This window comes from Felis catus, chromosome B4 (genome assembly GCF_018350175.1).
Source record: "Felis catus isolate Fca126 chromosome B4, F.catus_Fca126_mat1.0, whole genome shotgun sequence".
In the NCBI taxonomy this organism is placed as follows: domain Eukaryota; kingdom Metazoa; phylum Chordata; class Mammalia; order Carnivora; family Felidae; genus Felis; species Felis catus.
The window spans coordinates 37648484-37673103 of record NC_058374.1 but is presented as its reverse complement, the minus strand read 5'-3'; the positions used below and the strand labels follow the sequence as shown (position 1 = coordinate 37673103).

General features: G+C 39.3%; 1 protein-coding gene across 6 annotated transcripts in view; it reads left to right on the top strand.

Annotated features, from left to right (window-relative positions):
- The first annotated feature begins 5306 nt into the window (after window positions 1–5306).
- The window catches only part of CCDC77 (coiled-coil domain containing 77), a 30677-nt gene continuing 11363 nt past the window's right edge, over window positions 5307–24620 (top strand). Inside the window, exons 1-10 of one of the 6 annotated variants that reach the window (XM_019834333.3) lie at window positions 5337–5409; window positions 6015–6083; window positions 9189–9243; window positions 10935–11003; window positions 11458–11584; window positions 11687–11740; window positions 13563–13806; window positions 16622–16764; window positions 18552–18648; window positions 19968–20043. In XM_019834333.3, the coding sequence (XP_019689892.3) occupies window positions 11703–11740; window positions 13563–13806; window positions 16622–16764; window positions 18552–18648; window positions 19968–20043 (598 nt within the window). In that variant the 5' untranslated portion in view covers window positions 5337–5409; window positions 6015–6083; window positions 9189–9243; ... (1 more) ...; window positions 11458–11584; window positions 11687–11702. Of the gene's footprint in view, window positions 5410–6014; window positions 6084–9188; window positions 9244–10934; window positions 11004–11457; window positions 11585–11686; window positions 11741–13562; window positions 13807–16621; window positions 16765–18551; window positions 18649–19967; window positions 20044–24620 lie in introns of all 6 variants that reach the window. The other 5 variants (XM_019834336.3, XM_019834337.3, XM_045061229.1 and 2 more) reach the window with 5 other exon arrangements.

Sequence of the window (24620 nt, the reverse complement as noted above, 5' to 3'; positions counted from 1 at the left end):
ATCCAACTCTTGGTTTCAGCTCAGGTCATAATCTCACAGTTTGTGAGTTTGAGCCCCACATGGGGCTCCGTGCTGACAGCATGGAACCTTCTTGGGATTCTGTCTTCCTCTCTCTGCTCCTCCCCTGTTTGCTCTCTGCCTCTCTCTCTCTCTCAAGAATAAACATTTAAAAAAAAGAAAATAAAATCCTTTAAAAATAAAATAGAGGCTACATTTATACCAGAATTTTGAACATAGAGACTAAAAGATATTTCATTTAAACATTAAGATATATAAAAGGAAGTTATAAAGGAAAGGATTAATTCAATAATGCATGGCAGCATTTCATAAGAATTGGAAATAACATACAAGGCTCTGTTTTATATCACTTTCAATGGCTCTGGTATGCAAAATGATCTAAGAGATTTTTAAATGCAATATTTCAAATGATTATCTCCTTATTAATGTTATGGTAAAGGAAGAAGAAACATTTTAGGAGCCCCTGGGTGGCTCAGTCGGTTAAACATCCAGCTTATGCTCAGGTCATGATCTCACGGCTTGTGAGTTCGAGTCCCATGTTGGGCTCTGGCCTGGAGCCCGCTTCGGATTCTGTGTCTCACTCTCTCTCTCTCTCTCTGCCTCTCCCCAACTTGTGCGCGCGCTCTCTCTCTCTCTCTCTCTCTCAAAATTAAACAAACGTTAAAGTTTTTTTAACTTTAATCATTTGAATCTCATTTGAATCTCTAAATCTGTGTTTGCCAAAATATTTGCATAATTTGTAAAGTAACGTATCAAGAGCTTCTACCTTAACAAACTGGGTGAATTCAAGAACAGAGTCAAATGCCATATTCCAAACAAACAAACAAACCAAACAAAAAAAACTAGGTGAGGTATTTTCTCATATTTGGTTTGGATTCACTCAAATTTATGTCAAGGACTTTATCAATAATTTTCTATGTCGCAGATGCCTTCATAGAGGACAGATAACACAGACCTTGTTCACTACTGTGTACCAACATACACATGACAATAAAAATACAAATAATAAACTGGAAAGGAAATGATAAATGTCAGTCTTCTATCTTCTCTATGCCCTGTGATTTTTCAAAATTAAAACATGGGTACTAGTTATTTATTTGTTTTCCTGGTGTAGGCTCCCTGGACAGGTACATAGTTTTTAAGTACTCCTATTTCCTTTAGTGTGTTTGTATGTGCATTGTCTATTTTTCTGTGATTTCTCAGAGGGCAAAAGCTATTATTTCTTAAATTTAGCATTAAATGAGGATGGGAAGCATACCAAAGGCATGCTTCAGTTCTATTTATTCTTACTTTGATATGTATTATTGTTATGAAGTCCATGGTTCTTACACAAATAAGAGAAACCAGAAGTTTACTTTTCAGTTATCTGTGTTGAGCTAATAAAAGTTAATTTTTCCAGGAAGGTAATAGTTCTTTCACCATAAAAAGAAAAACCAGCATGTGATGCTAAGAATGAATGGTGAGAGTGATTTGAGAGGGTTTTCATAGTTGTCAAGAAAGTAAAATTTGAAGAAAAGGTGAAAATTTGCAACAGTATAAAATGCCAGAAAGAATGAGATACGACAAGATGTGATCATTCAGTTTAGCAATTAATAGATCATAGAGCAATTTCAATAAAGTTATGGAGTCAAAATCCAGTTTTGAGTGAGTTGGGAAGTGAATGGGAGATGAAGAAAAGGAGCCAAGCATGGCCTCAATGTCCTTGGCTGTGGAGGAAAGGTTGGGTATGGAAACATGGAAGTTACTGAAGGAGAACCAAAGAATATCTTCACAAGCTAGTATACATGAGTGGGCCTCAGTGCTGAGAAGGAAGAACTAATGGAGAATTGGAGGCTGAAGATAGTAAGAGAAAAACCAAAGTCCCTAAAGAAGCAAAAGAAATGAGCATGATAAGAGCAGGGACACCCGTTCCTCTGAAGCAGAGGAAAAGAGGTAAATACAAGTACAGTGATGGTAAGTAAGCGGGTGAGAAGGCACGAAGTTAAGGCAGTTGATTACCTTGGGAAAGAAAGACAAAGATACTGGGAGGGCTCCCTTAAGGGTTTAAAGCAAATTGTGAATACCCAAAATGGCTCCTGTGGAAATAAGGAGAAAGAGCAAATATTTCTTGAGAAGTGTTGTTCTTCACTTCTGAGGGTTTCACTAAGGTTAGAGACCATAACTTTATGGTGATATCATTTCCCATAAATGGGAGACTGTTCCCCAGGAGCACACATAGAAGGCAAAAGCTAAGAATAATCTAAAGTACAGGGATTGGGGCACCTGGGTGGAACCTTGGTGGTGGGTTAAACATCTGACTCTTGGTCTCAGCTCCTGTCTTGATCTCAGTGTCAGTGAGTTCAAGCCCCACATTAGCCTACATAAATAAATAAATAAATAAATAAATAAATAAATAAATAAATAAATAAAGTGTAGTGCCATTACAACAGAAAGACAAAAAGATGAGATTGCCGGCAGTAACAATGTTATGCACCACAGAATTAAACTGAGTAGGAAAGTAAAGTCCCAGGGCGGGAGAATATACCAAGTAAGAGTTTCTCAGGATTGCCTTTCTCATAGCCTCCATATATACTCATATATACTCTTCCTCTTGTATTTCCCATTCTTTTTTAAGATTTTATTTTTAACTAATCTCTGCATCCAACGTGGGGCTCAATCTCACAACTCCGAGAACAAGAGTCACACTGTCTACCGACTGAGCCAGCTAGGTCCCTTGTATTTCCCACTCTGATTAATGTCACCTACTCCAGCTAATCTCCCTGTCCTGGATCCAGTTGATTGGAACTTTTTAAAAAATGTTTATTTATTTTCTTGAGAGAGAGAGAGACAGAGTGCGAGCAGGGGAGGGGCAGAAAGAGAGAGGGAGACAGACTCTGGAGCAGGCTCTAGGCTCTGAGCTCTCATCACAGAGCCTGACGCGGGGCTCAAACTCACAAACTGGGAGATCATGACCTGACCCGAAGTCAGACGCTTAACCAACTGAGCCGCCCAGGCGCCCTGGAACTTTTTTTTTTTAATCTTTATTTATTTTTGAGAGAGAGAGAGAGAGAGAGAGAGAGAGAGAGAGAGAGAGAGAGAGAGAAACAGAGAGAGAGGGAGACACAGAATCTGAAGCAGGCTCCAGGTTCTGAGCTGTTAGCACAGAGCCTGACATGGGGCTCGAACCCACAAACTGCGAGTTCACGACCTGAGCTGAAGTCAGATGCTTAACCTACTGAGCCACCCAGTCAATTGGAACTTTTAAATATTTCCCATTTTCCTCTTCATATTTCCATTTTTGCCTCCCTTGTTTAGTTAGGCATTTCCGTGAATTACCACGGCAGCCTCCCAGATCTTCAAGCATTGTCCTTAATTGATCCTCTGCAACCAGAGTGTTTTTTTTTAAAATCAATCTGACATTGGGTGGTTGTGAGAGAGGGAGGGTTGAGAATAACCCTTTGACATGTGAATGAATGATGACACTTCAACCTTGATATAAAATGGAAGAAGAGCAATCTAATAAAGAGAGGAAACACACCTGTGGGGAAGACTGTTATATATGCATTCATTCATTTGGCAACAACTTTTGAGCATCTGCTATGTGCCAGGCACTCTCCTAGATTCATTCTGCATATATAACATGAACAACAATAAAAAGACAGAGCTTACATTCTACTGGCAAGGGGAGACAAAATAATGAGCACAAGCAAATATATATTATTTTAGGTGCTGATAAGATCTTTTTAAAAAGTACGGAAGGTAGGGAGCAGAAGGGGGGATAGTGTAGTCAGAGAAGGGCTCAAGACTGATGACATTTGAACAGAAGCTATGCTATCAAAATACAATGACAAATTGCTAAATGAATATCAAAGCACAAGGGATTACTTCTAATAAAGGAGATGGTATTTGTATTGGCCTTGGTAGGGATTTTATAGGTTAAGATTCATGGAAAAGATCAATCCACATAAAAGGAAGGGTATGAGCCAAACCTGGGAAGTCCATGCTACATTCAGAAAATAAGTTATTTATTATATAATGAGATAAGTAGGATCAGGTTATGTCAGTATTTGAATGCCATATCACTCTCTGGACTTATTCTCTACTCTTTGGGGAGTTACCAAAAGTTTATGAACAGGAATGTGACATGTCCAGAAATGTGCCTTAAAAAAAAAAAAATCACCTTTTGTAGAATGGATTGGAGAAGGGAAAAACACCAGTTGGAAACCTATTGTAGTAATCCAAGTGAAAGGTGACAAGACACAGAGTAGCAATTAATAGGATGATATGTATTTAAGAACCAGTCTGAAGATAAGATCACCATGATTTTGCTTAAAATATATATATAAGGGAGGGCACCTGGGTGGCTCAGTCAATTGAGCACCCAACTCTTGATTTTGGCTCAGGGCATCATCTCACGGTTTGTGGGAGCCCCTCATCCAGTTCTGTGCTGACCGTGCAGAGCTTACTTGGGATTCTCTCCCTCTCTCCCAAAATAAAAAAATAAACTTTAAAATTAAATAAAATAATAAAAAAATGTAAGGGCCAAAAGAGACACAAAAATACTGATTTTTGGTGTAACTAATAGAGAAAAATCACAAGACAGCAAAAAGTAAATTTAGGAGATGTCAAATTCCTTCTGGACATCCTTAAGTCTTATACAGCAAAGAGTCCCAGCTTTTTCATAGCAGTAATGACAGCTCAGAGGCTGAAGTGCCTTTCCCCCTACTCCTACCGTTTGTTCTTCCGCAAAGATGAGACTGCAATTGAGTTTTGAATTCGCTTACATTATTAAAGCCAGTTTCTCACATCTTTCAGGAAAAGGAAGCAGTGTCTGCTGATAAAAATAGTAGTATTTATATACATAACTCTCTGACGGTAGAAACTGAACCACAGGTCCTATCTTGACCCTAGGCCACCAGGTCATTGAAGGAGAAATTATCTTCTTAGAATCTTCACCTTAATATAAGCTTGTAAATTGCAACACATAATAATCCTGTATCCATTGCATGATTATGCATCGCGTTTCTGCATGATTTTTTATGAAAACAAAGTAGTTGAACAAGTTTAAACTGGGGGTGCCCAAAATTAGTGCGTTCTGACCCCAAACACCACACTACCAGTACTGGGATGAACTGGGTTGCAATCCATTAACATCCTCCACCAGGGAAGCTGCGTGCTGAAGTAAAACTACATTTCCCGGCTATCTCTGCGCGGTTAGACGCGCAGCGAGGAAGGGCGGGAATGGGGCGTGCCTCTGTGTGAATAGCCTTCCTATTGGCGCACAATCCAAAGGGCCGTGTAAACTTGTGGGCGATTGGACCGATTTCGTGCACGCTCAGTGGCGCTGCAAAGCTACCGGATTTAAGTTTTGTTTTTCGGTTGCGGGTTTCTGACTCGGAGGTTTAGTGTGGCGTGAGTACAGAGTTTTGGGTTTGGGATGTAGGAGTGGGGGAACGGGCCTTGGGCTAGAAAAAATCTGGTGAGGGAGAAGTAAGTGCGGGTCCCGGAAGAAGGAAGTTAGGATGTGCAAAGTGAAATATTTTGAGGGTGCTGGAGGATTGGGGAGCCATAAACATGAGGGAGTCAACAGCAGGATGAAATATAAAAAAGAGTGTAGAATTTGGTGTCCTGGAAATGCGCTCCGGTATTCCCTCATCCCACAATAGTCTAACCCTCAATTTCCTCACTTGTAGATTAAAGTATAATAAAAGTACTTAACCGAGTTGTTATGGGGGTAAATAAAATAAATGTCAAAGTACTAATCAAGATTTAATTTTAAGTAAACAGGCTGTATTAAAAAACAAAAAAAAAACACTTAAATGAGGATATCACAGAGAGAGGAGTAGAAGCTAACTGAAACCCATTAATTTATCTATATTGATCTTTTGGGAGATACTATAATGAGTAATGCCCATTTTCTATCTGCAAGGAACATACCCTGCCATGAGAGAAATTATAGCAACAAAGAACTCTATTATGTTTACTTTTAGAGAATTACAGATGGTGTTCTTTTGCAGCTACATCATTTTGATAGATCAATTTGGATCGAGAGACTCTGGAAAGAGATGGAGGTAGTTAGTTTTCAGGTACTAACTGGATTTCATTAAGTGAAGGGGGGAAGGGTGGGGGTGGATTGATGTATGTTCCAGCTGGAGGGAAGCTCACCAACAAAGGCATGGAGGCAAGAAAGTTATCTGCAACGGGAGTATTTTAGGGGAAGAGAGGGAAATTAGGGGAGATAGGTTTGGTCCTTAGATAGAGAGCCATGACATCCAGGCTGAGTTTCATTTAATGCATTAGGCTATGAGGAGCCACTGATGAATATTATGACTTTTAAGAATATGGTGCAAAGGGGTGCCTGGTTAGCTCAGTCACTTAAGCATCCAACTCTCGACTTCTGCTTGTGTCACGATTTCACAAGTCATGATCTCACATTCGTGAGATCGGCCCCATGTTGGGCTCTGTGCTGACAGCATGGAGCCTGCATGGGATGCTCTCTCTCTCCCTCCTCTGTCCCTCCCTGGTTCTCTTTCTCTCTCAAAATAAATAAACTTAAAAAACAAAAGAATATGGTCCAAGGGAGACAAGGGGTGGGTAGAACAGTTAAGCCATTATAATAGAGCTGGGAAGAAGATATGGAGATCCTGAATAAACATGGTGATTGCCCAGAGAGACTATATGGGATTTTCATATGGTTGGATGAAGGTCAAGAGAAGGAGTAATGAAATAATGAATGTTAATTTTAAAGTCCAGGTTGCTTATGAGATGCTGAATTCGCTTTGAGGTGCTAAAACATACGTGACTTGAGTGATTTTTTTTTAAGTTAAACTTTTTTAAGTTAGACATTTCAAACTCCAGTGGGACATATAGGTGACAATGTCCATTACATATTGGACATTCAAACCAGGATATTGAAAGATGTCATTTGTTCATTCAGCAAGTAATTGTTAGTTACTCTGTGCCAGGTAGTGTTTTAAATAATAGAGGTAATCATAAATGCAGTGGGGATAATGATGTTCCCACAGAAATGGATAGAGGAAATAGCAAAGAAAGTTGAAGACAGAACCTTTTGAACCAAGAAAGGAAAATTTTCAGTAAAAAATAATAATCTCCATTTATTGAGCACTTATGTGTCACTGTTCATCCTTTTTATTCATTATTTCATTTAATTCTCACACCAACCTATGATATATGCTATTTTCCCCATCTTCCTTTTTTAAGTGTTTATTATTTTTTGAGAGAGAGGCAGGAGCAGAGAGGAATGGGGACAGAGGATCCGAAGCAGGCTCTGTGCTTGCAGTTGTGAGCTTGACACGGGGCTCAAACTCAAGAACCATGAGATCATGAACTGAGCTGAAGTTGGACCCTCAACCAACTGAGCCACCCAGGCTCCCCTGTTATCCCTTTTTTTTTTTTTTTAAGTTTATTTTATTTTGAGAGAAAAAGAGCAAGTGGGGTAGGGGCAGAGAGAGGGAGAGAAAGAATCCCAGGCAGGCTGCACACTGTCAACTCAGAGCCCAGTGTGGGGCTCAAACTCAAGAACTGTGAGATTATGACCTGAGCTGAAGTTGGATGCTCAACTGACTGGGCCACTAAGGCACCCCTAATTTCCCCCTCTTTAATAAGTAACTGAAATGTAGTGAGGTTAAATAACAGGTCTTGTTACACAGCTAATAAGGGACAGAGCTTATACTTAAACCCAAGTCTGTTTAACTTTAGAGCCCAAGCTCTCAACTCCCAATATTTTTTGAAAAGGTGGTCAACACTGTCAAATTAAGTATGCAAAGCAAGGAGTGACTTGTTGGATGGAAGGTGGGAAACCAAGAAAGCAGTTAAATTTATTCATTTGGATGTCTTGTGACCAAGAAGAATAACCAGTTCAGATGTTGTAGTAGAAGTCAGATTGTGAGAGAATAAAACTAAATGAGATGTGAATATAGATAACTTTTTATAGATGTGCAGTAGTCACAGGAAACAGGAGTGAGGACAGTCGCTGACTCGGAGGGGGAAGAGAGGTTACGGGTTGTGGGAGGACTCTCTTAAAGTTCCAGGTTACTTGGGGGTGGGGGTGGGGGGTGCAGTGCGGCAGGGCCTGGCTGGCTCATTTGGTAGAGCGTGCAGCTCTTGATCTTGGGGTTGTGGGTTTGAGCCCATGTTGGGCTTTACTTTTACTTTATAAAACAAATAAAATGACTCAAGATTATTTTTTAAAAAAAGCGTTCCAAGTTACTCTTAAATAGTTTTAGAACAGTGGCATTCATCTTTAAGATGTCACCTGGATTCATAAAATGGGATATTCTTTGGCCATATAAAAGAATGAAGTACTGGGGTGCCTGGGTGGCTCAGTCGGTTAAGCGGCCGACTTCAGCTCAGGTCATGATCTCGCGGTCCGTGAGTTCGAGCCCCGCGTCGGGCTCTGTGCTGACAGCTCAGAGCCTGGAGCCTGTTTTGGATTCTGTGTCTCCCTCTCTCTGACCCTCCCCCGTTCATGCTCTGTCTCTCTCTGTCTCAAAAATAAATAAACATAAAAAAAATTAAAAAAATATAAATAAAAGAATGAAGTACTAATACACGCTACAGCACAGATGAACCTTGAAAACATTATGTTAAGTGAGAGAGAACAGTACTAGCCAACCGCAAAGGACCACATACTATATGATCTCATTCCTATGGAAGTCCAAAATAGGGAGATCTATAGAAGCACAAAGTAGATCAGTGGTTGCTTAGAGTTTAAGGGGAGGGGGGCACAGGGGTGATGGCTAAAGGGTAGAGGACTTCTTGAAGTGATGAAAATGTTCTGTAATTGTGATGGTTACACATATCTGAACATACTGAAAGCATTGAATTCTATACTTTAAAGATTTTTTTTAACTATTTATTTTTGAGAGAGAGAGAGTACAAGCAGGGGAGGGGCAGAGAGAGAAGGAGACACAGAATCTGAAGCAGGCTCCAGGCTTTGAGCTGTCAGCACAGAGCCCGACGTGGGGCTCGAACTCACGAACTGTGAGATCATGACCCGAGCCGAAGTCAGATGCTTAACTGACTGACCAACCCTGACACCCCTGAATTATATACTTTAAATGAATGACTTTTGGAATGTGAGTTACTCTATCTCAATAAAGCTGTTTAAAAAAAAAAAATGTTACCCATAATCCTACTATACCAACCCAATTACCATTTCTATTTTCTAGGTTATTTTTTACAAAAGACAAATTGGCCCAACTTGGAGAAGTTTTGTGGAAGGAGGTGAGTAGTCATTTTAAAGGAGAGAGTGAGAGGGGTGCCTGGGTGGTTCAGTCGATTAAGCCTCCGATTCCTGGTTTTGGCTCAGGTCATGATCTCACAGTTTCTGAGTTCGAGCCCTGCATTGGACTCTGCAGACAGTGTGGAGCCTGCTTGGGATTTTCTCTTTCTCTGCTCCTCCCCTATTCACGCTGTCTCTGTCTCTCTCAAAATAAATAAAAAAATTAAAAAATGTTTTTAAAGGAGAGAGTGAGAAAAAGAGATGGTATATTTGAAGGGTTGGTTGGTAGAAGAAAGCTAATGGAATGACAGACAGAAACCAGTATTCTAGCTAAACTGGGTAGACTGACCAGTAGAAGAAGATGTTGAACAGAGTCTTTCAAATTCATATTGAGGATTTTTAAAAAAACTTACTGAGCATCTACTGAACCAGGCACTGTTTTTAATGACTGGGGATTTAGCAGTGAAAACAAGAGATAAAAAATCCCTGCCCTTAGTGAGTTTCCACGATCCAGTGTGGGGAGTCAATAAGTAAAATATATCAGATGGTGATGAAGTAAAGCAGAGAAGGTCGGTAAGGGGATGCCAGAGTGGTCAGAGGAGACTCACCAAGAAGGTGACATCAGGACCCTCAAGCAGCGGGAACAAGCCGTATAAATGAATGGGAGAAGAACATCATAAATACAGTAGAAATGTGAAGTCTGAAGTAAAAATTTGGCACGTTTGAGGAACAGCAGAGCCTGGTGTTGTTGGAGCAGTGAGCAGGGGGAGAGTAGTAGGTGGGGTCACAGAAGTACTGGGGTAGTCGGACCATGTAGGACTTTGTAAACCATTTTAAAGATGTTGGTTCTCCGACTAAAACAGAACAGCTTGGAGGCTTTTGAGAAGAGGAGCTTTGTGGTTTGAATTATATTTTAAATAATCACTCTAACTGCTATGTTGAGAATAGACTGTGGGGGGCTGCTCTAAAAGCAGAAGCAAAGACACCAGTTGAAGAGGCTGTTGTAGTCATCCAAGCAAGAGGTTGTAGTGCATTGGACCAGGGCAGTATTGGCATGAGTGATCGTCAGATTCTAGATATTTGGATGGTAAAGCCAATAGGATTTGCTCACAGGGATCAAGTGTAGCATATAAGACAAGGAGAGGAGTAAAGTTTCTCCAACCGAGTTTTTTGTCATAAACAACTGGCAAGATGGAGGTAGTAATTACTGGAAGGTAGAATTCTGAGAGAAGAGCAGCTTTGGGTGGTAGGTATTTATTTAGCAGGAGCTTGGTTTTGGACCTGTTAAGCCTGAGAGACCTGTACGACATCTAAATGGAGATATGGAATAGGCAGTCAGATAGGCATGATCAGAGTCGAGGGCAGAGCCAGCGCTGGAGGGAGAAATTTGAAAACCATTAATGTGTAGATGGTATTTGAAAACTGACACTTTCTGTGGTCACCAAGGCAATAAGTATAGAGAAAGATGAGGAAGAACCCTAAAAGTACATGAGCAGAATATTACATCATCTTGCTCAAAATCAAATGGGTTGACAAAGCATGCTCAATAAGTTTTCTCTAAAGTTAATAAAATAAATTCTCCTCTCCCCTCCCTCCTTCCCTCTTCCCCTTCCTCCTCCCCTCTTCCCCTTCCTCCTCTCGGTCTCTTTCCCTTTTTCTCTCCCCCTTTCTCCTTCTCTCCTCCCTCTTTCAGAGAACATGACTGTGAGGTTATCTTCATGAAAATTTCTGTGATAAGGTTGTTCAAATAGAGGAACCCAAGGTCTGTATTAGCAATGGGAATGGAGATTGTAAATGAACTTTTGTAAGTAGTTTTTTCTTTCTCTAAGATAAAACAATGGATAAAGAACATCAAATAAGGATAAAATGTCAGTGGCTTTGTATTTATTTTAAATTTAGCATAACTAGTCCTCTACCTTAATTCCCATACTGTCCCTTACTTGTCAAAAACTTTTCTGAGTCTCTCTTCTATATCAGCAAAAGGATTGTAAATTTGTTTTGCATTGTTGCAGACAGCCTTCATATAAAGGACGCTTTTCTTTTGTGTGTGCTTGTCCATTCTGATTTTATTTGAAAATAAGAACAATGAATGCCTTATGAAAATTCAAAGTCAGATTTTCAGGATTTGGAACAACTTTAAAGAGTGCTGTATTTTATTTATTTTTTATTTTTAAGCTGGTTTTTGTTGTTGTTATTGTTGTTTTGTTTGTTTTTAGTAATCAGAACACCCAAGATGGGACTCAAACTCACAACCCTGAGATCAAGAGTCACATGCTCTTCTGTCTAAGCCAGCCAGGCACCCCAAGAGTCCTACATTTTAGGACAGCACGTTCTCACCAGCAGGTGCATCTGATGATGGTGGAGAGGGATGAGTCTGTGCATCCCATCTTATACTGTTTTTTTCTGTTCCTGACCCCTCATTCTGAATTTTTGTGTGTCTGACAGGTGTGAAAAGGACAGAATGAACTTTACCCCAACACGAACCCCTGTCTCCAGAAAGTAAGCCATTTGTTTATTTTTGACTTGTTAAAGAATCAAGACTTCTGTAGCCTTAAGTGCAAGTTAACTTGGGAACTAGAAGGGTTTTAGAAGTGTTTTTCCAAACTCTGGATTTAAACTATGTTAGACCTCATTTCTCTATTCTTACTATGTATTTTTTGGATTAAAAACTAGGACATATTAGGGGTGCCTGGCTCAGTTGGTTAAGCGTCTGACTCTTAATTTTAGCTCAGGGCATGATCTCACGACCCACATCAGGCTCCATGCTGGCAGCGCAACGTCTGCTTGGGGGTTCTCTCCTTCTCTCTCTGCCCCTTCCCCGCTTGCACTTTCTCTCTCTCTCTCTCTCTCTCTCTCTCTCTCTCTCTCTCTCTCTCTCTCTCTTTCTCTCTTTCTCTCTCTTAAAATAAATAAATAAACATTAAAAACTAGGACATATTAAATGTTCATACCAGAATGCAGGCAGTTTGAGTGAGCCTGTTATAGTACCTGTGGATGCTGGACGACAGAGGGAACAATCAGCATACAAAACAGGGGACTTTTAATTCCGGTTCTGCTATTGCTACACAATAGATACATCTCATCCTCGTGGCCATCACTCCCCACTGCAGAATCTCAGAAGTACCTCTTAGTTCATCTACTAGCCTATTTCCCAGAGTTGTTATAAATAAAACTTCCTTTGAAAACATGAAACATTAAGTAAAAGAGTATTTCTATCATGAGCTTTTAGTGATTGAGAAAATACTAAGTTTTTTTTCCTTCCTGATAGCTGAAAGTAAATTTTAATATCTCTTCTGTACATGCTCATTTATTAAAGGTGTTGACCATGACCTTCGTTAGCTACAACTCTGGGCTTCCGGTATAAAGTTTCTCCACACTGCTGTGTATTTTGTTATGTTGTAAATTGTAGAGATTTAGCCAAACTGAATTAATTTTCACAGGGCTTCTCCACTTCTGGGCTATTTGTTTTCCAACTTTCATTCTTTTAGCTGAAGGCTCTTACTTGCTAAACTTCTTGTCTTGCCTTTGATTAACCTTTGATCTGGTCTAGTCTTGGTCTGTGTAATTCAGATGTCTCTGATGCTAATATGATTGTGTGCTCACTAACTAGCCCATTTTCTAATCCTGAATCTTATATTTATCATTCCCTTTCTTAATAAGTTTGCCACTTATATACTTGTTCCTAGGAACAGTTTCATTTTGCAAATTATAATCTTAAATGGCAGTACCTTCTATATACGCATCTCCATACATTTTTCCATTTAATACTGTTTGGGTGATTCAGTAATATTTGAGTATCTCTAATTCACAGTTTCTAATAACTTTGAATAATGTTCCATTTATATGAATATACCACAATTTATCCATTATCCTATTGAATGGATGGAAGGCTTACCATTTTTATTGTTACAAACAATGTCATTATAAACATTTTCTTACATGTCAGCTTGTATATATGTGCATGAGTTTCTCTAGGACAAGAGGAGTAGCAGTTTTACTACAGTGTATAGTGTTCCGTTGCTATGCATCTGAAGAGCATTACATTTTCTGTTACTACCTGGTCTTACTTGGGTGATGTTTCATTTTTCTAAATCGTCTTTTTATCCTTCTAACATGTATTTTGAATCTATCTTTAAGCCTTTAATACTTGGAAACCAGTTCACAAGATTTGTCACTAATCTGAAACATCAAACTTTGAAGGTTTATGAGCACCTTACTTCTAGCACTTTAAGAACATAGACCCCTTTTTTATTTAAGAAATTATAATGTCTCATAAACGTCCCCACAGTTTAATGAACTTGCCCTTTGTAATGTCACATAGGCTGACAACTGCCTCCAAACATGATGTTGCCTGTGGCTTCAGTGGTCCCACCAACTGGAAGGGAAAGTCTTTCTTGGATTCGGTGGAGTCAACTCCCTTGCCTTCCACACAAGATCGTCTGGCTGTCCTCTGCCCTTCTCAGGAGCTTCTGGAATATTACCAAAAGAAGATGGCTGAGTGTGAGGCAGAAAATGAAGACCTGTTGAAGAAACTGGAACTCTACAAAGGAGCTTGTGAAGGACAGGTGAAAGAGATGGCGCATTGTGCCCTTTCAGGACTCTGATGGAGTCCATTCGTTACTGAGAGAAGTGCCAGCTTGTATCATAATCAGATATTTTATTTAAAGTTTATTTATTTTGAGAGAGAAAACACATGCACTCATGTGAGCCAGGGAGGGGCAGAGGGAGAGAGAATCCCACACAGGTTCCATGCTGACTCGGGGCTTGATCTTACTTGTGAGATCACAACCTGAGCTGAAATCGAGAGTCAGATGCTTAACTGAGTGAGCCACCTGTTCACCACCCCCCCTTTTTTTTTAAGTTTATTTATTTTGAGAGGGAGTGAGAGCAAGTGGGGGAGGAGCAGAGAGAGAGAGAGAGAATCCCAAGCAGTTCTTTCCACTGTCAGGACAGAGCCCGTTGCAGGGCTCGATCTCATGAACCATGAGATCGTGACCTGAGCTGAAATAAAGAGTCAGATGCTTAACCAACTGAGCCCCCTGGGCATCCCGACTTTTCAGGTTTTCTAAGTGTTGCCTGTCAGTTTTCTGACATCATGTCCTTCCTTCTAACCCAAATCCCATTGTGCTTCACTTCAGTGGCTGTACTGCCTGTACATGACCCCTTGCTTATTCTTCTGCTCTGCTTGCATAGCACAAATCCTAGCTATAACTTCATCTGGTTCTCCACCACCTCCTCTCCTGGAGCAGGATTTCTCAGTCTTGGCATTATTGACATTTGGGGCTGGGTAATTCTTTGTTGTGAAGACTGTCCTGTGCATTGTACGATGTTTAGCAGCATCCTTGGCCTCTACTCACTAGATACCAGTAGCATACCTCTGCCCCCATCCTCCCTGTCCCCAATTGTGACCATCAAAAATGCCTGTAGACACTGCCCAATTTCTCCTGGGGGCATAGGCAGAATTAACGGCAGTTAAGAACCGTTCTTCTAGAACGGTCACAAATCATTACACAATAAAGTCACGGTAAACATATCCATCCGTATCCTCAGTCACTGTACAACCATTTTCTCACCTGTGCTCACCTGTGCCATACCCTCACTCTCCTCCAGCCTGCCACCCCTTCTTAGCGCACTTCTCTCAGGCAATCTTGCTTCCTAGTTCACAAAGGAAATGCCAGCCACCTCGCATGCACTCCCTTCCTGCCCATCCACACACAGATACCTACACCTCTGTCCATCTCTCTTCTTCTTTACCGCTGCAGGGGCAAGATGTCTCTGCCTGTTCAAGGTGAATTGATCCAGAACTCTCCCTGGCCCCCAGTCCTCCTTCCTCCTAAGAAACCCTGTTTCATCCGCTCTCTTCTCTCCATGTTCTGTTTTTAACTTCTTGCATGACATTGGCTTTTTCTCCTCAGTATATAAACATACTCCAGTCTTTCCCAACTTAAAGGAAGAAAATGCCGTTCTGTAGTTATGCTTTTCCCTGTCGACCCTCTTTTCTCAACCACACTTCTAGAATAGTTTGACTTTATCACTCTCTCAGCGACTTCTTGACTGCAGTTTGGTCTCTGTCCTCATTGCTCCATGAAAACTGTACCTCCTGTGGTCTCTAGAACCTACTTGTCAAAATGATCTCTTCTCTTTGTAGCCTTTGCAGTATTTGTCACCATTGACCTTTTTCTGCAAACTCATCCTTTCTTGATTTCTGTCATTTTTCTTTCCTAGGTTCTGTCTTCACCTCTCTGCCCAGTTCCTCTCAGTCTCCATTCACAACTCCCTTTCCTTAGTCTTAACTGTCTAAGTTCTAGATTCCACCGTATACGGTCTCATCGTATTTGTTCGTTCTACTGCTACATCTGCGATGATGACACCAAGTAACTGATGGGGACTCCCTTTTCTCCCTGAGCTCCATGCTAACATGCCCACGTCTGAGCTCCTTTCCCCTTTGCTCCCCTACCCACACATTCATATATGCCACTAACACTTCCCCTTATCTCTTCACTTCTCTTTATTCTTTGTCCAGTAAATGGTATCGTTGCCTGCCGCACTCCCCAGCCCCTACTTCCTTCATTTGGTAAGTGCTATTGCTTCTGCTTCCTTAATGTCACTAGATCCATTCTTACAGCTTAATTGCTCTTGCCACAACACTAGTTCAGACTCTTGTTACGCCTCCCCTGAGCTACTCCTTACCAGTATCCAGCCTCCGGCCCCATAAGTCCCCAGTCTGCCTCTCACTATCCACTCCAGTAACACTGAAGTACTTGGAGTTTTCCATACACTTACGGCTCTTTGATGGTTGTGTATTTATGTCTCTTTCCTGAGAGTACGCCCCCCTCCGCTTGTCTCCAACAGTTTTCGTCTTTCAAGTTCCAACTTTTTGGTTGCATTCCCTGACTTCCCAAAACCTTAGAGGTTTTACCCCTGCCGTGCTTTCCCCTCTACCGTTTTATTCTGTATGCTCTTTCATGAAATAATTATTTCACTTTAATTGTTGGCATGTCTCTTTCCCCACAAAATTCTTCAGCTCTGTAGCCAAAAATCATACCTTTTTATCTTTGTCTTTCCAAAATTTTATAATCCTTATTACATAGAAAGCATTAAAAAAAAAAAAAAAAGGTGTGACTAGAACAGGTAGGTCATTTGGCATTACAGGGTTTTGTAATCTGTAAAAGATACGAGAGCTTTGATGTTACATGCAAACGTCACACTCACCCTGTAGCTTTTAAACCGTAGTCTATACACACCTGTTGTCATTTGAATTCTGTGTTGGTGAAACCATTCACTTTGTGATATATCTACCTGAACTGAGCCACCATACCCAATAAGAGATACTCCTATGAAGTCAGATATCTTTTCAACTACCTTTTTTTTTCCCCTCAGCATAAACTAGAATGGGATTTGCAGCAGAGGGAGGAAGAGATTGCTGAATTGCAGAAAGCCCTAAGTGATATGCAGGTCTGCCTCTTCCAGGAACGGGAACATGCTTTACGCCTCTACTCTGAAAACGACCGACTGAGAATCAGGTGCCAACTAGCAGAAGGGAAATATTGGAGTTCTGTTTCTAAATTAAATGAAACAAGATAAATATCTCTATGGTCCTTCTCTTAGGTTGTGTTCCCCAGGAAGCAGACTCTGAGATGGATACGAATGCCCGTAGGATGGTTAGTAGGTAGACTCTCAGGAATACCATCTACGAGCAGATTTGGACAGAGGAAGAATTTGAACTGTGATTCGATGGTAACAGTTAGCTTCAGCTGAGCTCTGAGGCCAGGACAGCCATTCAGAGGCAAAGGGGTTGAACATTTGTACCCCACTCATTGGATGTAGGCTGCCACCAGGGAGGGGATATAGACTTGGGAAAGGCTGCTGCCTTCAGCCTAGGGCAGTTGCTGGAGAAACTCTTGGGTGAGAAGTGTCTTGATCCTGAAGGTAGCATCTGAGCAGTGGTCCACGATGTGGAAGCATCCACTACTAAATTTTTTTAAAATTGTGGTAAAATATATTTAACATGAAATTTACCATTTTAGTCATTTTTAAGTGCATAGTGCAGTGGCATTAGGTATATTCACATTATTGTGCAGCCATACCACTATCCATGTCTAGAATACTTTTTCATCATCCCATATAGAAACTCTAAACAATATCTCCCCATCTCCCCTCCTCCTAGCCCCCAGTAACCACTGTTCTACCTTCTATCTATGTATTTGACTTCATATAAGCAGAATTAGATAGTGTTTGTCCCTTTGCATCTGGCTTATTTCATTTAGCACAATGTTTTCAAGGTTCACCAATATTGTAGCACATATCAAACTTTCATCCCTTGTTAAGGCCAAATAATATTCCATTATATGTATATACCACATTGTGTTTATCCCTTGGTCCATTGATGGACATTTGAATTATTTCCATCTTCTAGCTATTGTGAATAATACTGCTGTGAACATTGATGTACACATACCTGTTCAGGTCTCTGCTTTCAGTTGTTTTGTACATATACCCAGAAGTGTGATTGCTGAATCAAATGTTAATTCTATGTTTAATAATTTTGAGGAACTGCCATACTGTTTCCCATAGTGACTGTACCACTTTATATTCCCACCCACAGTGCACATAGGTTTCAGTCTCTTACTGAATGTGCATACCAACATTTGTTCTTTATTTTTTTTAATACTAGCTATCTTAATGGGTGTGAAGTAGTATCTCATTGTTTTGGTTTACATTGCCCTAATGATTAGTGATGTTGACATTTTCTGACATGTTTATTGGTCATTTGTGTATCTTTTTCAGAGAAATGTCTATTCAAGTCCTTTGCCCATTTTTGAATTGGGTTCTTTGATTTTTACTGTTGTTTAGTTTTAAGAGTTCTTTGTATATTCTAGATTGAATCCCTTATTAGGTAAGTGATTTCCAAGTGTTTTCTTCCATTCTGAGTGTTGCCATTTTATTCTGTTGATAGTCCTTTGATGCACAAAAGTTTTTTATTTTTGTAAGGTCCAATTGGTATATTTTTCTTTTTGTTCCTTCTGCTTTTGATGTCATGTTTAAAAAATCATTGCCAAATCCAATATCACTTTGTTTTCTTCTAAGAGTTTTATAGTTTTAACTCTTATATGTAGGTCTTTGATCCATTCTTGCTGAATTAGTATAAACACCTGATGTTTTAAAAATTAGAGCTAAGGTCTAAATATATCTTACTCAATTTTAATTTGATGTTGCCATTGTCGTAAAAGTAAATCAGAAAGGAGGTCTTTTAAATAGGAAAATTTACTTCCTCTGAACACAATATGTGCTTACTCTATGAGAATTGCAGGGAGCTAGAAGACAAGAAAAAGATTCAGAACCTCTTGACCCTTGTGGGCACAGACACTGGAGAAGTGACCTATTTTTATAAGGAGCCTCCAAACAAAGTAAGTAATCTTTGGTACAGCATGGTAAGCATGGCTTTTATAAAATACAGGATGGGGTCCACAATAAGAGCAATTTTGGTACTTATTAAAGAAGATAGAAGGAGAATTAAATGTCATAGCCCCTAAGTTTTCAGAGCACTTGCTATAATTACAGACAGTTTTATGATTTTATTTATTTTTCTCCAAAAAAACCTTGGGAAGTAGTATTGTTTACCCCATTTTATTGTTTGGAAATCTAATTTTTTTTAAATGTTTATTTATATTTAAGAGAGATAGAGACGGAGTGCGAGCTGTGGAGGGGCAGAGAGAGAGGGGGAGACACAGAATTTGAAGCAGGCTTCAGGCTCCACAGAGCCCAATGTGGGGCTCAAACTCACGAACCCCGAGATCATGACCTGAGCTGAAGTCAGATGCCTAACCAGCTGAGCCACCCAGGTGCCCCTATTGTTTGGAAATCTAAAGCATAGAGGAGTAGATGTTTTGGGGGGAGATTAGAGAGGAAAGCAGGAGCAGAGTTAGTGTGGGAGCAAGTTGCAATACTCAGGTTTCTTTTTTTTTTAATTTTTTTTTATTTTTGAGAGAGAAAGAGATACACAGAGCATGAGTGGGGGAAGGGCAGAAAGAGAGGGAGACACAGAATCCCAGGCAGGCTCCAGGCTCCAAGCTGTCAGCACAGAGCCCGACACAGGGCTTGAACTCATAAACTGTGAGATCATGACGTGAGCTGAAGTTGGTCGCTTAACCAACTGAGCCACCCAGGCACCCCTCAGGTTTCTTTTTTAATCTGAAGTTTCTGCTGATAATAAAAGTAATGCATGGTCTTTATTAAAAACAGATAGATTTGAGAAATCGATCATATAAGAGTGGCAGTGTCGCATAATTCTATATCCCAGAGATAAAACTCTTTTTCCATTCATATAGAAATATTTGTGTATGTATAGTATTTCCATTTTTATACTTGTATAAACAGTGCCTCAATGAGCATCTTTATGTGTATCTACATATACATCCTTTTGTGTTACCGTTATTTTCCTAAAGGCCTTTGTCAAGGATCCCCTCCCCCTTTCTTTCAGCAGATATTACTAGATAACTCTGAAATTTAATTTTTTTAGTTTGTATTACCAGCACTGAGTTTTATCCAATTTGTTACTTTGTCCACTTTGGTATCTCACGTACATGACATCCTTATATGATTATGGCAATTTTGACAAATTTGATATATGAATAGTGTTTGACCTACAGAAATAAAGCTAAAAAGTGAAATATGACATCTTATAGGGAGGCTAATTCTATACTTTTTTTTTTTTTTGCCTTTTCAGGTCAGCATTTTCCAAAAGACTATCCAGCCTGTAGGTATATGTGAACAGAATGAATTTTCCTCAGCTTTCAGAGCAGGTACTAGCCACATTATTATAAATTCTCATTGATGCAGAATTCAAAAACATAGTGCACATGATTAGAAATTTTTTCTACTATGTAGTGATAATGAATATTCATAGTGATGTCTTTGGTGGTTTCAGATTTCACTGAGCTTTCTTTCCTTTAACCTTCCTTGATGTTTTAATAAAGTAAAATAAAAAATACATAATTAACATGATGATAAATCATAAAACAGACTTGGACAACTTCTGGGATCACAGAATATTAATTCGATTCTAAGCCTCAGTCTCTTTTTTTTTTTTTTTTAAATGGAAATCTTAGTTTTATATCTTTGCCTCTTTTTAGAAAATTAAGATGTAACTGACATATTACACTTGTTTTAAATGTACAACATAAGGATTCAATATTTGTCTGTGTTACGAAATGATCACCACAGTGAGTCTGGATAGCATTCATCATCCCACATGGTCATGCATTTGTTTTTCCTGTGATGAGAACTCTTAAGATCTGTTCTCTTAGCATGAGGTTCTTAAATCATTCTAGGAATTTTGTTCAGTGTAATTTTAGTGTTGCTTGTTTTTTTTTAATATAATTTATTGTCAAATTGGCTAACATACAGTGTGTGCAGGGTGCTTTTGGTTTTGGGGGTAGATTCCTGTGATTCATCACTTACATACAACACTCAGTGCTCATCCCAACAAGTGCTCTCCTCAATGCCCATCACCCATTTTCCCCTCTACCCCACCTGACCCATCAACCCTCAGTTTGTTCTCTGTATTTAAGAGTTTCTTACAGTTTGTCTCCCTCCCTCTCTGTTTGTAACTATTTTTCCACTTCCCTTCCCCCATGGTCTTCTGTTAAGTTTCTCAAGTTCCACATATGAATGAAAACATATGATATCTGTTTTTCTCTGACTGACTTATTTCACTTAGCATAATACCCTCCAGTTCCATCTACATTGCTGCAAATGGCAAGGTTTCATTCTTTCTCATTACCAAGTAGTATTCCATTGTATATATAAATCAAATTTTCTTTATTCATCAGTTGATGGACATTTGGGCTCTTTCCATAATTTGGCTATTGTTGAAAACACTGCTATAAACATTGGGGTATATGTGCCCCTATGAATCAGCACTCCTATATCCTTTGGATAAATTCATAGCAGTGCTATTGCTGGGTCCTAGGGTAGTTCTATTTTTGATTTTTTGAGGAACCTCCACACTTTTCTAGAGCAGGTGTGCCAGTTTGCATTCCCACCAACAGTGCAAGAGGGTTCCCATTTCTCCACATACTCGCCAGCATCTGTTGTTTCCTGAGTTGTTAATTTTAGACACTCTGACTGGTGTGAGGTGGTATCTCAGTGTGGTTTTGATTTGAATTTCCCTGATGATGAGTGACGTTGAGCATCTTTTCATGTGTCTGTTAACCATCTGGATGTCTTTGGAAAAGTGTCTGTTCATGTCTTCTGCCCATTTCTTCACTGGATTATTTGTTTTTCAGGTGTTGAGTTTGGTAAGCTCTTTATAGATTTTGGATACTAACCCTTTATCCGCTATGTCATTTGCAAATATCTTTTCCCATTCTGCCAGTTGCCTTTTAGTTTTGTTGATTGTTTCCTTTGTAGTGCAGAAGCTTTTTATCTTGATGAGGTCCCAATAGTTCATTTTTGCTTTTAATTCCCTTGCCTTTGGAGATGTGTCAAGCAAGAAATTGCTACAACTGAGGTCAAAGAGGTTGTTGCCTGTTTTCGCCTCTAGGGTTTTTATGGTTTTCTGTCTCACATTTAGATCTTTCATCCACTTTGAGTTTGTTTTTGTGTATGGTATAAGTGGTCTAGTTGCATGTTGCTGTCCAGTTTTCCCAGCACCATTTGCTAAAGAGACTGTCTTTTTTCCATTGGATGCCCCTTCCTGCTTTGTCAAAGATCAGCTGGCCATATACTTGTGGGTCCAATTCTGGGTTCTCTATTCTATTCCATTGGTCTATGTGTCTGTTTTTGTGCCAATACCACACTGTCTTGATGATTATAGCTTTGTAGTAAAGACTAAAGTCTGGGATTGTGATGCTTCCTGTTTTGGTTTTCTTTTTCAACATTACTTTGGCTATTTGGGGTCTTTTGTGGTTCCATACAAATTTTAGGATTGTTTGTTCTAGCTTTGAGAAGAATGCTGGTGCAATTTTGACTGGGATTGCATTGAAGTGTAGATTGCTTTGTGTAGTATTGACATTTTAGCATTTATTCTTCAAATCCATGGAATGTTTTTCCATTTCTTTGTGTCTCCTTCAGTTTCCTTCATAAGTTTTCTATAGTTTTCAGCATACGGATCTTTTTCATCTTTGTTAGGTTTATTCCTAGGTATTTTATGATTCTTGGTGCATTTGTAAGTGGGGTCGATTTCTTGATTTCTCTTTCTATGGCTTCATTATTGGTGTATAGAAATGCAACTGATTTCTGTACATTGATTTTTGTATCCTGTGACTTTGCTAAATTCATGTATCAGTTCTAGCAGCTTTTTGGTGGAGTCTTTCGGGTTTTCATGTAGAGTATCATGTCTGTGAAAAGTGAAAGTTTGCCTTCTTCTTTGCCAGTTTTGGTGCCTTTTATTTCATTTTGTTGTCTGATTACTGATGCTAGGACTTCTAACACTGTGTTAAACAACAGTGATGAGAGTGGACATCCCTGTTGTGTTCCTGATCTCAGGGGAAAGCTCTGTTTTCCCCCATTGAGGATAATATTAGCTGTGGGCTTTTCATATATGGCTTTTATAATATTTCAGTATGTTCCTTCTATCCCAACTTACTTGAGGGTTTTTATTAAGGAACGATGCTGTATTTTGTTTTGCATCTATTGACAGGATCATATGGTTCTTATCCTTTCTTTTATTAATGTGATGTATCACATTGATTGATTTATGAATATTGAACCAGCCCTGCAGCCCAGGAATAAATCCCACTTGATCCTGGTGAAGAATTCTTTTTATATGCTATGGAATTCGATTTGCTAGTATCTTGTTGAGAATTTTTGCATCCATGTTCATCAGGGATATTGGCCTGTAATTCTCCTCTCTTTGTGGGGTCTCTGTGTGGTTTGGGAATCAAGGTAATACTGGCTTCATAGAATGAGTCCAGAAGCTTTCTTTCCATTTCTAATTTTTGGAACAGCTTGAGAAGGATAGGTATTAACTCTGCTTTAAATGCCTGGTAGAATTCCCCTGGGAAGTCTGGTCCAGGACTCTTATTTGTTGGGGATTTTTGATAACTGATTCAATTTCTTCACTAGTTATGGGTCTGTTCAAATTTTCTATTTCTTCCCATTTGAGTTTTAGTAGTGTGTGGGTATCTAGGAATTTGTGCATTTCTTCCAAGTTGTCCAGTTTGTTGGCATATAATTTTTCATAGTATTCTCTGATAATTATTTCTAGTTCTAAGGGGTTGGTTGTGATAAGTCCATTTTCATTCATGGTTTTATCTGTTTGGGTCCTCTCTTTTTGAGGATTCTGGCTAGGGTTTAATCAATTTTGTTTATTTTTTCAAAAAAAAAAGCTCTTAGTTTCATAGATCTACTGTTTTTTTGGATTTTGTATTGTTTATTTCTGTTCTAATCTTTATTATTTCTCTTCTTCTGTCTTGGGGTTTCTTTTCTGTTCCGCTTCTATATCCCTTAGGTGTGCTGTTAGATTTTGTATTTGGGATTTTTCTTGTTTCTTGAGATAGGCCTGGATTGCAGTGTATTTTCCTCTTAGGACTGCCTTTGTTGCATCCCAAAGGGTTTGGACTGTCATGTTTTCATTTTCATTTGTTTCCATATATTTTTTAATTTCTTCTTTAATTGCCTGATTGATCCATTCATTCTAGTAAGATGTCCTTTAACGTCCATGCATTTGGAGGTTTTCCAGACTTTTTCCTATGGTTGATTTGAAGTTTCATAGCATTGTGATCTGAAAATGTGTATGGTATGATCTCAGTTCTTTTATATTTTTTTGAGGGCTGTTTTGTGACCAGTATGTGATCTATCTTGGAGAATGTTCCATGTGCACTCGAGAAGAATGTGTATTCTGCTGCTTTTGGATAAAAAATTCTGAATATATGTGTCAGGTCCATCTGGTCCAATGTATCATTCAGGGCCATTGTTTCTGTATTGATTTTCTGCCTAGATGATGTGTCCATTGTTGTAAGTAGAGTATTAAAGTCCCCTGCAATTACCATGTTCTTATCAGTAAGATTACTTATGTTTGTGATTCATTGTTTTATATATTTGGGTGCTACCAAATTGGGTTCATAAAACTTTATAATTGTTAGCTCTTCTTAATGGATAGACCCCGTAATTATGATATAATGCCCTTCTTCATCTCTTGTTACAGCCTTTAGTTTAAAATCTAGTTTGTCTGATAGAAGTATGGCTACTCCAGCTTTCTTTTGACTTCCAATAGCATGATAGATGGTTCTCCGTCCCCTCACTTTCAATCTGAAGGTGTCCTCAGGTCTAAAATGGGTCTCTTGTAGACAGCAAATAGATGGATCTTGTTTTTTTATCCATTCCGATACCCTGTATCTTTTGATTGGAGCATTTAGTCCCGTTTATATTCAGTGTT